Source organism: Hakea prostrata, unplaced genomic scaffold (genome assembly GCF_041222555.1).
Source record: "Hakea prostrata isolate BN-2017 unplaced genomic scaffold, UWA_Hpros_2 contig_56, whole genome shotgun sequence".
Lineage (NCBI taxonomy): Eukaryota > Viridiplantae > Streptophyta > Magnoliopsida > Proteales > Proteaceae > Hakea > Hakea prostrata.
This window is the reverse complement of record NW_028291175.1, coordinates 129,951-141,854: the sequence shown is the minus strand read 5'-3', so window position 1 is coordinate 141,854 and position 11,904 is coordinate 129,951. Positions and strand designations below refer to the sequence as shown.

The window sequence follows — 11,904 nt, the reverse complement described above, 5'->3', positions numbered from 1 at the left end:
TATATGTGGATGGATCAAGTAACAAAGATGGGGCAGGAGCTGGAATTCTCCTGAAAAGCCCAGCATCATTCATTATTCGGTATGCACTAAGATTTGCATTCGAAGCAAGTAATAATGAAGCAGAGTACGAAGCCCTAATAGCTGAACTTAGATTGTCAAAAGCTTTGGCAATAGCAGACGTAACTATTTATAGTGACTCTCAGCGTATTGTCAACCAAGTACAGGGGGAGTATGGTGTTAAGGAGCCCCAGTTACAGAAATACCAAGAAATTGTGCAAGTATTGCAGAAAGAGTTTAGGAATCTGAAAGTATGTCAGATCCCGAGAAAAGAAAATACAATGGCAGATGAAATATCCCGATTAGCCAATTCCAAAGAAAAGAATTTAGACCCTTCGGTCTACATCGAAGAGATAACATTCCCAAGTTATCACGAAAAAGAAATTTCCTATATTGAAGTGGAGCGTTGCTGGATGGATCCCATAATTGAATATCTGAGAGATGATAAATTACCAGAGGATCCGAAAGACGCAAGATTAATCAAACTACGATCGGCATGATTCATTATGCAAAATGGGAGGCTGTACAGAAGATCTTACTCTGGACCCCTCTTGAGATGTTTGGGTCCTGAAGGATCAGAGTCAACCCTGGCTGAAGTACATGAAGGAATTTGTGGTGCTCACATGGGTGGTCGAGCCTTGGCACACAAAATTTTGAGGCTTGGTTTATACTGGCCTAAACTCCAACAGGCTGCCATGGAGTACGTTCGCCGATGTAGCAATTGTCAAATCCATGCCACGGTTTCTAAACGCCCAGCTGAAACCATGACTTCGATTCTAGATCCCATCCCTTTTGCGATGTGGAGAATTGATATTATGGGCAAATTCACCAAGGCGTCAGGCGGAAGAGAATATCTCATTGTAGCAATAGACTACTTCACCAAGTGGGTCGAGGCTAGCGCCCTGGCAACCATTACTGCAAAAAAGGTGGAGAAGTTCATACTCGAGTCGATTATATATCGGTTCGGGATGCCAAAAATAATCATGACCGATCATGGCACCCAATTCGACTATCCTCAGTTTGAACAAATTTGTGCAACTTATTTGATCGAGCATCGTATGTCATCAGTGGCATATCCCCAAAGCAATGGTCAGTTAGAGGTTACGAACTGAACACTACTTGAGGGAATAAAGAGAAGACTTGAAGCTGATAAAGTCTTGTGGGTCGAAGAATTGCGAGGAATGTCTCGTGGGCCTACCGAACTACGGTTCGGACACCTACAGGAGAATCTCCTTTTAAGCTAACATATGGATCTGAGGCTTTAGCATCTGTGGAAGTAATGGCTGGAACATTACAGGACAGAGAATTCGAAGAAAAAGCGAATGAACAAGGATTACCTGATAGCCTTGATTTGTTGGATGAAGTTCGTACAAAAGCAATAGCACGAACTCAACATTATCAAAGGAGAATAGCGTCATATTATAATTCCCGAGTAAAAAATTGTTGGTACTCAGCACGAGAGATGGTATTGAGAAATACCTTAGCTTCAGATCCACGCCATCAGAAGAAATTGGACCCTTCATGGGAAGGACCATATATAATTATCAAACCAGTCGGTTCGGGAGCTTACAAGCTGAAGAACTTGACAACCCAGAAAGAGTTGGATCGTTCGTGGAATGCTAGACATCTGAAGAAATATTATCCCTGAATATTCTCATTTTCATTCACGATGTAACAAATTTCAAACTCAATCAATACAATTTTCAGTTTTCAACATATTGTCTTTTGATTGGGGGCATCATACAACACATTCGAGAAGCAGATCCAGCGATAAATCAAAAGGCATCGGTTTAAAAACCGTGTGGGTCCTTCTACAAGGCATCAGTTTAAAACCCGAGTGAGTTCCTTCTCAGACTTATTGAATTTCTCCGGAAATCTTTAAGTAAAGGCATCAGTTTAAAACCCGAGTGAGTTCTTTCTACAAGGCATTGGTTTAAAACCCGAGTGAGTTCCTTCTCAGACTTATTGAATTTCTCCGGAAATCTTTAAGTAAAGGCATCGGTTTCTGTGTGGGTCCTTCTACAAGGCATCGATTTAAAACCCGAGTGAGTTCCTTCTCAGACTTATTGAATTTCTTCAGAAATCTCTAAGTAAAGGCATTATAAGACCTACTACAACAATGACTCAAGTGACTAGCAAAGTTCAAAGATGAAGTTCAATTCTTTATTTCTCTAAACGACAGAAGAGGCCAACCTTTATAACCAGCATATATATAAACAAGTGTTGGGGTACAATCTTCACTCGATCAAAAGAGAAAGACATCATCAAGAAGTTAAACAAGATTGAAAGAGCTTTGCCAGAAGTAATACAGAGTCAGGAAGCAACACAGATTCAAGAAGAAATAGAACAGATCGGGAAAAAGCATGTTATCAAAATCCTCTGCAATTCCATACTCTTTATCCAGCTTGACCAGAAGAGGCCTGATCGTTGATCAAACCTGTATTCAAGGCAAGCTCTTCATAACTGAATCCTTGGAGAGGAGCATAAGGAGGGGAATCATCGAGATAATGCATGATATCCAGATCTAGAGGTAGAAGATCGTTCGTATCCTTGGACCAATCAGGAAGGGGAAGACCCAGCTTTGCAAACACTTCAGGATGACAACTGGCTTTGTAGGGAGTCGTGTTGAAATAAGGATCTATCCTTAATATTGATTCCCATACTTCTTTTTCGCCATCCCGGTAGGCCTGCAAGTTATAAGCGTTCAGCATGTCAACAAAAGGCTTACTGTGCAAATACTTGAAGATGCAAGCTCTGCGAACATCAGTTGGAAGGGATTCGGGCAAGGGAATAGCAGCTTGCCTTTGGGGTAACGCTTCAAATCCTTTCGCCCTTGACTTTCCTGCTCCTCATTCCAGCCTCCGGATCTTCTCCCTGGCATGATCCAAATCCGAATGGAGACAATCGATTATAGAATTCTTCTCCTTTGCAACCTCCCAAGCTAAGTTTCCAAGACGAGCAATTTCTGCGTCTTTGGCTTTGGAGTCCTCCCGAAGCCTGGAAACCTCATTACTCAGTTCTCTGAGTCTAGAGGCTGCTTCCACTTGGTTGTGGAAGTTACCAGTGAGACTCCTGTAACAACTTCCGAGTTAGTCAGGAGCAAAAGAACAATCTTCAGAATCAAAAGGTAATGAAGAAAAACTTACATCACCAATGACTTCATAAAGTCATTGTTTGGAAGTGTGGAAAGAACTCTACTCTGAGTAGACATTTGAGCAGCAGTGCACCACTCCAGCGCCTCGTCAAACTCGTTTGACATCAAGTCGACTTCCTCCAGAGAACAGGAAGGATGAGCTACATCAAGAGAAGGATGAGCTACATAATCCGCCAACCGACGGTGCTTCCTGGTGGAAAAATCCTCCAGCTTCAAAGATGGAGGGGAAGAGGATGCCAAACAAGCATTAGAGTTGGAAATAGAAGCAGCACCTGCAGGGACCGCGCTTTCATCAGATGCCAACATAGTTGCCTCAGATGTCCGAAGGGTCTCCTTCGGAAAATCCCGAATGGTTTCTCCAGCAGGGGCATCAACAGTACAAGCAGCGACAAAGGGATTAGCATCTTCCTGGGAAGATCGAGCAATCTCTTCAGGCAGAGGGAGCGTAGGAGAAACATCAGCAGAAACTGTTGGAATCTGATCTGAAGATTCACCAACAGCAATCTCCAAGTTTAGAAGATTCACCAGATGCAATCGCCTCAAAGGAAGCAACCTTCGTCGGTACTGGGACAATTTTCTTACAGGAATTCGCCCTAATAAAGCTCAAATCAATTCTGGGAGGCACTGCAAATACAAAAAAGTAGTGTCAGTACGAAGATCCTACAGCATACAGAAAAAGGGGAAACCCTAGGTCTCTGTTCAGAACTTCCTTAATAAGTAAACCCAAAGTATGAATACTGTGGGGTTTACTCAGGGAGAAAAAGAGATGAAGATTCGTGACAAAAGACTTACTTTTTCAACTTCTGATCGAAGATGGTGTTGAAGGACAAGAGTATGAGGAAGACAGAATGTCGTTTTACAAATCTATCAGACAGAAATATTTGCAAATGGCAGGATGAGGGTGAAGTACCTTTGAGAGGCTTAAATAGCCTCAAGGTGCAATGCGATGGTTGAAACCCCAAGGTAATCAAGGGACAGGATTGAAGAGATGCTTCGAACTCCTCAAAGCGAAGGAGGTCAGGGGATAACGATGCTTTAAATTCAAAATTCGAAGGCTGATCAAAGTTTCCACGTGGAACAATATTCACCGATACGAGGATACTATCAACCGTCACACCACATGAAGTATTAAACTCCTTGGGAGAAGTGATTGGCGAACGAATACAGGAAAACGTTTGGACTTCGCAATAAGTGGAGGAATGGTTGGGAATAAATGTTCAGAGAAAATGACCACTTTTCTCCCGAGCGTGTCTCTGTGACATCCCGAACGGTATCTCTAGTTAAAGTACAAGTTACTCTACAGGATTAACTTATATCATTTACGTCTTGAACTAAAGACGGTATTTTGGTACATGAGACGAAGAAGCATTAAGACAATCATTGGAAGAGTTCGAGAAAAAAGATTGGTTTCTATTTCCACAAGCGAAAGTCTAGTACAGACGGCACTCCCAAGATCCCAGCCAACTCGCTGGTAGTGAATGTGATCTCAACGCCTCTGACCACGGAGCAGATGACAATCCGAGGACCATCTCGCGGGTCATCCTCGAATCTGTAGGTCAGGTTACTATAAAAGTACCTGACAAGCTCTGGGTAGACTGGATATGGCGTGGTGTACAGAGATAACCATCCCATCGCCTCTAACCTCTCCCGTATGCGAAAGGTCTCTAGCTCATCTAAGACTACCAACCGCCCGTACTCGATCGGTATGTCATAGAAGTAGTGCTCGAACAGGAACTCTGCCTGAGGTGATATGAAGAGGTCCTCCTCGGTCACCTCCTGCCGTGGAGCATGTCCTATACCTCTGTCAGCCCTCCGTCCTCCTCTGGGCATGATGAACCTGCGGAGACAAGAAAGAAATTTCATTTTGATTAATTCCCTTGTTCATTTGTTAAATGAAGGGCATTTTTGTAATTTTTCAAAAATTTGAAATTGTTGCGAAAATGCGATTCGAACATACTAGCATGTGTATAAGACTTGGATAAAATGCTGGGTTGTTTCGTTTGGTGAAAATCTAACATCTTGGCCATGTAGAAGTGAAAATTCAGCAAGAAGGTGAAGGAAGAAATCCCTCTTTGGGCTATGTTTGAGATTTTTCAAAAGTTGGAATTTCGGCAAACCTAATGTGGGAACACCTTCCCCATGGTAAATTAGTCATATGGGACTTGGTTTCATGTCAAAATTCATTTTGGTTTAAAAATGAGGCAAGTATTTGTAAAGTTGGAAATATTGAGATGAATAGTGATTTTTGAATCCAAGAATGTGAAATCTTTTGTGACAGTATACTTAGAAGAATTGTAATAACTTTAACTTACCTTTATAACTTGAGACTTGTACTTAACTAAATTTTGACCTCACTTCCGTTTGGTGAAGGAGTGGATTCCGCCCACTGCCTTCTTAATTTATCTGATTTGATATTTATTTCCGCACTCTGATTATGTCTGACACCTTATTTCTGAATTCCATGATCATTCATTGTTAGTTTATGATTATTATCTGTTCATGATTGTATTGTCATCGATGTGGATTATGTGGTCCCTGAACTATGGATCTTCGGGGCTGTGGATCACATCCCGGGTATGCCAGATAGGGTAGCGGCTGGGTGGATGTGACAGAGCCAACCCCCAATATTGAAGGATGGAGTTGTATTCCATCTCATATCCATGTATCTCTTGATATCATGGAATTGACTTGATCTTCCCGACAGCCGCTCTGTCTCCTTGGGATAAAGGAAGGACCCGGTTACCCTCAGAGTATGAAGTATATTGCTTCCAGACGATCGGGAAGTTAAGGTAAGATTGAGGCACTTGACAGAAGAAATATCGCTTGTGCCACCCTTTGTGATTAGAAGGGCAAGTTCCTTTGGCAAGAATGCTGCCCCTCCAGTCAAGTTCCACTCTGTTGCGCTTGGAAAGCACAACCCAACCAGGAGGATGGGAGATAGAAAGAATGTGAAAATGTACGAAAAGAGGAAGAGAAGGCGTAATGCCAAGTTCAAAACATAATCCCAAGAAGCCGACGATGAGACGCCATCTATTGGGAAGAAGCATTCCAGGACAGATGTCCCAATGATTTAGAATAGCTGCAAATAAGGGATTGAAGAAAGGAAAGCAAACTCCGCTTTCCAGTGCATCTATATACAGGGAAAATTCACCCGGAAGGGTCGAATCAACTCTCTCATCCGGTTTGGGAGCCCTAAGATGATACGAGGAAGGAAAGCCAAAACCCTGGATAGCTAAAGGAAGATTTTCCTCATTATAGGAGGAAGCTACAGAATCAGGTCCACCGGCGGATTTGATGGATTCTTTTGACCGCCCAGAAGACTCGGCAGTTGCCTTAGGAGTCGTGGAAGGTCCAGACTTAGGATGCACGGAAGAAGTCTCGGTTCTTTCTTCTACTCTTTGTTGGCTAACTTCTGCGAAGTCATGCCAGAGAGCAGTTAGGGTTTTGTTGTCACTATGCGACTGCTCAAAGGGGAGAGAAACAAAGGCCTCATTGTCACTATCACTTTTACCAGTGCTTGACGCAGGGGAAACCCTATTATCTTCCATTACTAAAGGGTCTGGCGACAGTTTCTAGAGAAATAGAAACCTGGAGACAGAAAGTAAACTTTGCAAAAAGATCAGTAAACTTACTGATTCACTGAGGCAGAGAGCTCGAGAACGAAAGAATCGTAAAGGCGCGAAGAGGACGACGAGGTTTCAAAATTCCAGACAAGAAGAATGAAACCTAAGAAGACAACGAACAGCTTTTAAACACCCGCACGGATGTTCGAGGACATGAACGATCGAGATTCATTCAGCATCAACGATTGAGATTTGAAGACGGTTCGAAAATTTGAACTCACGAATCCAAAACAGGTGTTCGAAAACCGTCATTTTGATTGCGTGAGCCACGATAGTTTTCAGCAGCAGGAGGATGTATAGTGGCACCCTCACAAAGCTCGAGGAAAAAGCGACACTACCGCATTAAATGCGAAATGATGTTTAAAGGATTATGCAAGACTATTGCTTGACGACAAACCCAGTTAAAAACCAAGCCCTCGGGATCGACAGAAAGCTTGGTCTGGGGGGCTCATGATATGGAGAAAATATGATCGAACTTGGTTCATTCATGGTTCGACCTTCAACTCCGGTCGAGACGAAGAGAATCGACTCGTTTCCGAACGAGCTGGGTTCAGGAGGTAGCTTGCTGAGGAAGAACACTAAATCAGCTACAGGCACACCCTAATCCAATACTTATGGAGGAGGTTAATTAACCTAATGACAGCAGTCAGAATTGGGCGGTTGTCACTTATCACTTTCAGAAGGATAAGGAGTCCTCTACTAGTCCAAACTAGTAGAAGTCTATCACTCAACGAATCTATCTGTTGAGATCCAACGATTATCCTAAAAAGGCTCATATACATCCAACGAAGAAGATTCGAAGGTACATTCTATATAAACATCGCCTCCCCACATGGGAAGGGGATTGAGATGCATACACTTTAACATGAACACTCATATGCTTATTATCTGAATCGTATTCCAGTTATTCATTCCTTAGCTCTGTGTTCTAGCAGAACCGTTTGTAATTAAGTTCATCAACTGACTTAGCCTTCGGAGGTGGACTCCCGACCTCAGTGGTCGGGCCACATCTGATGCTTTGTTTTGCAGGTCATTCTCAGAAGATCTAAGGGCTTAGTAAATTTTGGATGCATCATTGCGTTATGCGATATACCATACAGAATTCGGTACCGAAATCGGTATTTGGTATTACAGTGTATGGTATAAATAGATGGTATGATACCTTATATTGAAACCATACCATAATCTATTACATATGCAAATTCGATTTCGATACAAAATATACCGAATTTTAAAAAGGTTCGGTACAATACATTTTAAAAGATTTCGATACCAAATCAACAGCCTTACATGAATCATGTATACAAACCAAAGCACTTTTTAATATTTTTTAGAGGAAAGCACCTTTTTTTTCTCGACTATATAAAGACGGCGCCGAAAATGCAATGTTTGAGTGAGTTCGAAACAAATACCCATAGATTCTTCCGCTTGTGGGGCCCACCAATAGATAGAGAGACGGGAGTTAGAATTAGAAGACAAATCAATGACGTCGACGGATAAGTTGCAAGAAAAAGAAATTCTCGCTGTAGACCCCACATCCCATATTCACGAGCGCAAGCGGCCGCCGATTGGTACAATCATTCACTAATCTATAATATAGAAAGAAACAAATCTTCAGAGTTCGTACAGCTGTCTTGCATGGCATGCAATCAGGCATCTATCGTAGCCGTATGTGACCTTTTTTGACGTTGACTTAATATTTTTCACGGTCACATTAACGGAGCTCTCTCTGCTTCTCCTCTCTCACCTTCCATTTATACTTAACAACCGGAAGAGTAGACCTCCTCGGCGGTCAATTCTCACGAGACGTTAATTTCAGAAATTCCACGTGGCAAACAAACATACATCTTATTGAGGAATTTCGTTGCAATGCTCCACGTGGACATCTCTCCTTGCAGAATGTACGGTTGGCGCACCGTTAGTTTTGCACCAAACGAAGAAACTTTCTTCTTCTCTCACCTGCTTTCCGTTACATCGAAAACTGATATGAAAGTCAAAAACAACTTTTTCCAGCACCCTTCATAATTTTAATGCCATAAACACCCTTTAATCCGGTTACTCTATTCTTCTCCATGGTGTGGGTTTTTTTAGTCAATAAAATTTCACACCAAGCCCTAAAAAACAGGCATTTGCATCTTAATTACATGAGAAATTTTCAAACGCCACCTTCAGTAAAGTAACCTCTTAAAATTAATAGAAGTTATCCAACTTATCAATTAATTTTTTTTTTAAAAGAAAAATATATTAATGGTACTTTCATTATTTGGAAAGAACAATTAAATATTGATGTAAGCATATTAAACTTTTCAAAAATATAAAAAATATCCTTAAAAAAAGTATTATGTTCAACTTGTTCCTGTATTCTTTTACAGTCGTAATCAATTCTTTTCTTTTCTTTTTATTTTTTAAATCTTTTACATGATTTCTATTCTTCAACAATTTTATTTTTTCTTTTCATTTTCCTCCCTCAGTCTTCTTTTCATAAGATTTCGAGGTAATAATGGAAATGAATAGATAAAAACCAACTAAGATTAAGATGTTTGTAATATGAGGCGTAACTGATAAATTGACTAGCTCACGGGAGGTGCTAGTATTTAAGGATAACTCAGGAAGTGGCGCTGTAATTTTAAGGATAACTCAGGAGGTGATAAATTGACTAGCTCACGGGAGGTCCTAATTGCATCACACAAGGGCGTATAAATTAAGATGACGAAAATGCCCATGAGAAAGAATCTTTCTAATGGAAGAGGAGGAGAAGGGCGTGTTGGTAAAAAGAGGAAGATAAACGATTGTGGTGAAAAGTGCCATAGTTCTCTCTTTATCCTATATCTATCGATCCAACCATTTCTGTTCTTGGGGTTTTTCTCCATATATAATCTGCAGAGAAAGCAGAGAAGAGAAAGAGGGAGAAGAACTCTTAATAAACAAAAGAGATGGCTTTCTCCCCGGGTTTACTTTGTTCTCTTCTATGCCTCGCCTTCACATCCATCGCTTCTGCAACCCTAAACGTCACCACCATCCAATTCCACGAAGGTTACACTCCTCTCTTCGGTGATTTTAACATCCACCATTCATCCGACAGCAAGAGCGTCAACCTCCACCTCAACAAATACGCCGGTATTTAATTTCTATCATCATGAATTTGTTCATTCCATCAGAATGTCGGAGCCTTTGATTATGAGAGCTATTAACAATTATTTTTTTTTCTTCTTCTTCTTTAGGATCTGGGTTTATCTCCTCGAATCTCTACAATTATGGTTTTTACAGTGCCAATATAAAGCTTCCTTCCGATTACACCGCCGGCATTGTTGTTGCCTTCTACGTAAGTCAACTGGAGACTATTCATTAATTTCAAGATTAAGATAAAATTAACTAGTTGCTAATTCAGTCTGACAAACGCATGGGTTGCAGACGTCGAATCAAGATGTGTTCGAGAAGACACACGACGAGCTTGATATAGAATTCTTGGGGAACATACGTGGGAAAGCTTGGAGGTTTCAGACGAACTTGTACGGGAATGGCAGCACCTTCAGAGGACGAGAAGAACGCTACTTCCTCTGGTTTGATCCCACCAAGGATTTTCACCGCTACAGTATTCTCTGGACCAAGAAGAACGTCATGTACGTAGAGGATTCTAACCAAACACAATCTTTTCTTTTCCCTTTTTTTTTTTTTTTTCTTTTTTTCTTTTTCCCCTTCGTACCTCTTTTGTTTTTCTGAGAACCAAACGCTGTCTTATATGCAGCTTCTACGTCGATGACGTTCCTATTAGGGAGGTGGTGCATAACGAAGCAATGGGCGGAGACTACCCATCGAAGCCTATGCAACTCTATGCAACTATCTGGGACGCATCAACTTGGGCTACCGCCGGTGGCAAATACAAGGTGGAATATAAATATGCACCTTTCGTTGCTGAGTTCAAAGATCTTGTCCTCGAAGGTTGTCCTGTAGACCCGATCCAACAAGTTCCCCATGCCGGTTGCTCTGAGAAGATTGCACAGTTGGAGAAAGCCGAATATGCTGAAATAACTTCAGCAGGACGAACAGAGATGAAGAAGTTCCGGGAGAAGTACATGTATTACTCTTCTTGTTATGACGAACGCCGATACCCCAATTCCTTGCCGGAATGTGTGATCGACCCTGAATTGAAGAAAAGGTTCAGCGACAAAGGTAAGGCGACATTGCATTTGAAATTCGGCGGTCCTCACCATCGTCGTTCTAGGAGAAGCCGGAAATCGTCGTCGACGGTGGGTTCCAAGAACCAAGCGGCGGCTATGTAATATGACGATCCATGGATGTGTAAGATGTGTGTGTGTTAAATTCTTTTATCTTGTGTGATCATAAAGGAAGTATAAATCATTGATGGCAATCTAGCTAGGTCTTGCTCGAGCTCGATCGAGGAGGAAATGGAGTCTTGAGAGCTTCATCTGTTTGAGTTAAATAAGATTCTCATTCATTTGTTAATCTTTGCTTTCTTCCTCACCTCTTTCCATAATTATAATGTATAATCACCTATAAGTATCTATCTTTCTTTTTTTTTTCTTTGTCAGAGACTATAGAACAAGAACGCACTGAATTCAATTATGAATGGACATCCATATACGTTCACACATATATGATGTATTATATCATTTCTGAATTCTATTTGTGCAGGGTCCAGCCAGATACTGTCTTGAGGATTTTTTTTTTCCTCTTTTAATTAATATGTAAATTAATATTTTTCAAATTTGATAGAAATCTACAAGAGTGAAGAAATTTAGGAATTGGAATTTTCACTCCACCTAGCATATGGGATTAATCCAACAACCTGCGCGCAGTTTGATTCACAGAAACATTGAATTGCCCATCACAATACCGTAACCGAACATTAAATACAATACATAACGAAGAGCAAGGAAAATAAATGCATCAATTAATACCTGAATATCATTTTTTGGTAGAATTATTACAATCTTTTAAAATTTCAAAATTTACTACTCGGTACCCAAAATAGTTATCTCATCCCAAGACCTAATAATGAACTAAGGAGTATGTCTAGGTTTCACAGGCATACACATAACATCCGCAGGA

At 41.1% G+C, this 11,904-nt stretch overlaps 1 protein-coding gene across 1 annotated transcript; it reads left to right on the top strand.

Annotated features, from left to right (window-relative positions):
* The first annotated feature begins 9,712 nt into the window (after window positions 1–9,712).
* On the top strand, window positions 9,713–11,411 carry LOC148999057 (putative xyloglucan endotransglucosylase/hydrolase protein 30). The gene is made up of 4 exons (XM_089141499.1): window positions 9,713–9,951; window positions 10,056–10,156; window positions 10,246–10,454; window positions 10,580–11,411. Exons 1-4 carry the CDS (start codon window positions 9,768–9,770, stop codon window positions 11,112–11,114), a joined length of 1,029 nt encoding a protein of 342 aa, XP_088997625.1. The 5' UTR covers window positions 9,713–9,767; the 3' UTR covers window positions 11,115–11,411.
* The last annotated feature ends 493 nt before the right edge of the window (window positions 11,412–11,904 follow it).

What these genes read in the sequence shown, in the direction of transcription:
- LOC148999057 (XM_089141499.1), top strand. Translation starts at nt 9,768, where the DNA reads ATGGCTTTCTCCCCGGGTTTACTTTGTTCTCTTCTATGCCTCGCCTTC. An exon ending in GCATTGTTGTTGCCTTCTAC is followed by an intron (nt 10,157 to 10,245) that starts GTAAGTCAACTG and finishes CATGGGTTGCAG; the next exon opens with ACGTCGAATCAAGATGTGTT. An exon ending in TGGACCAAGAAGAACGTCAT is followed by an intron (nt 10,455 to 10,579) that starts GTACGTAGAGGA and finishes TCTTATATGCAG; the next exon opens with CTTCTACGTCGATGACGTTC.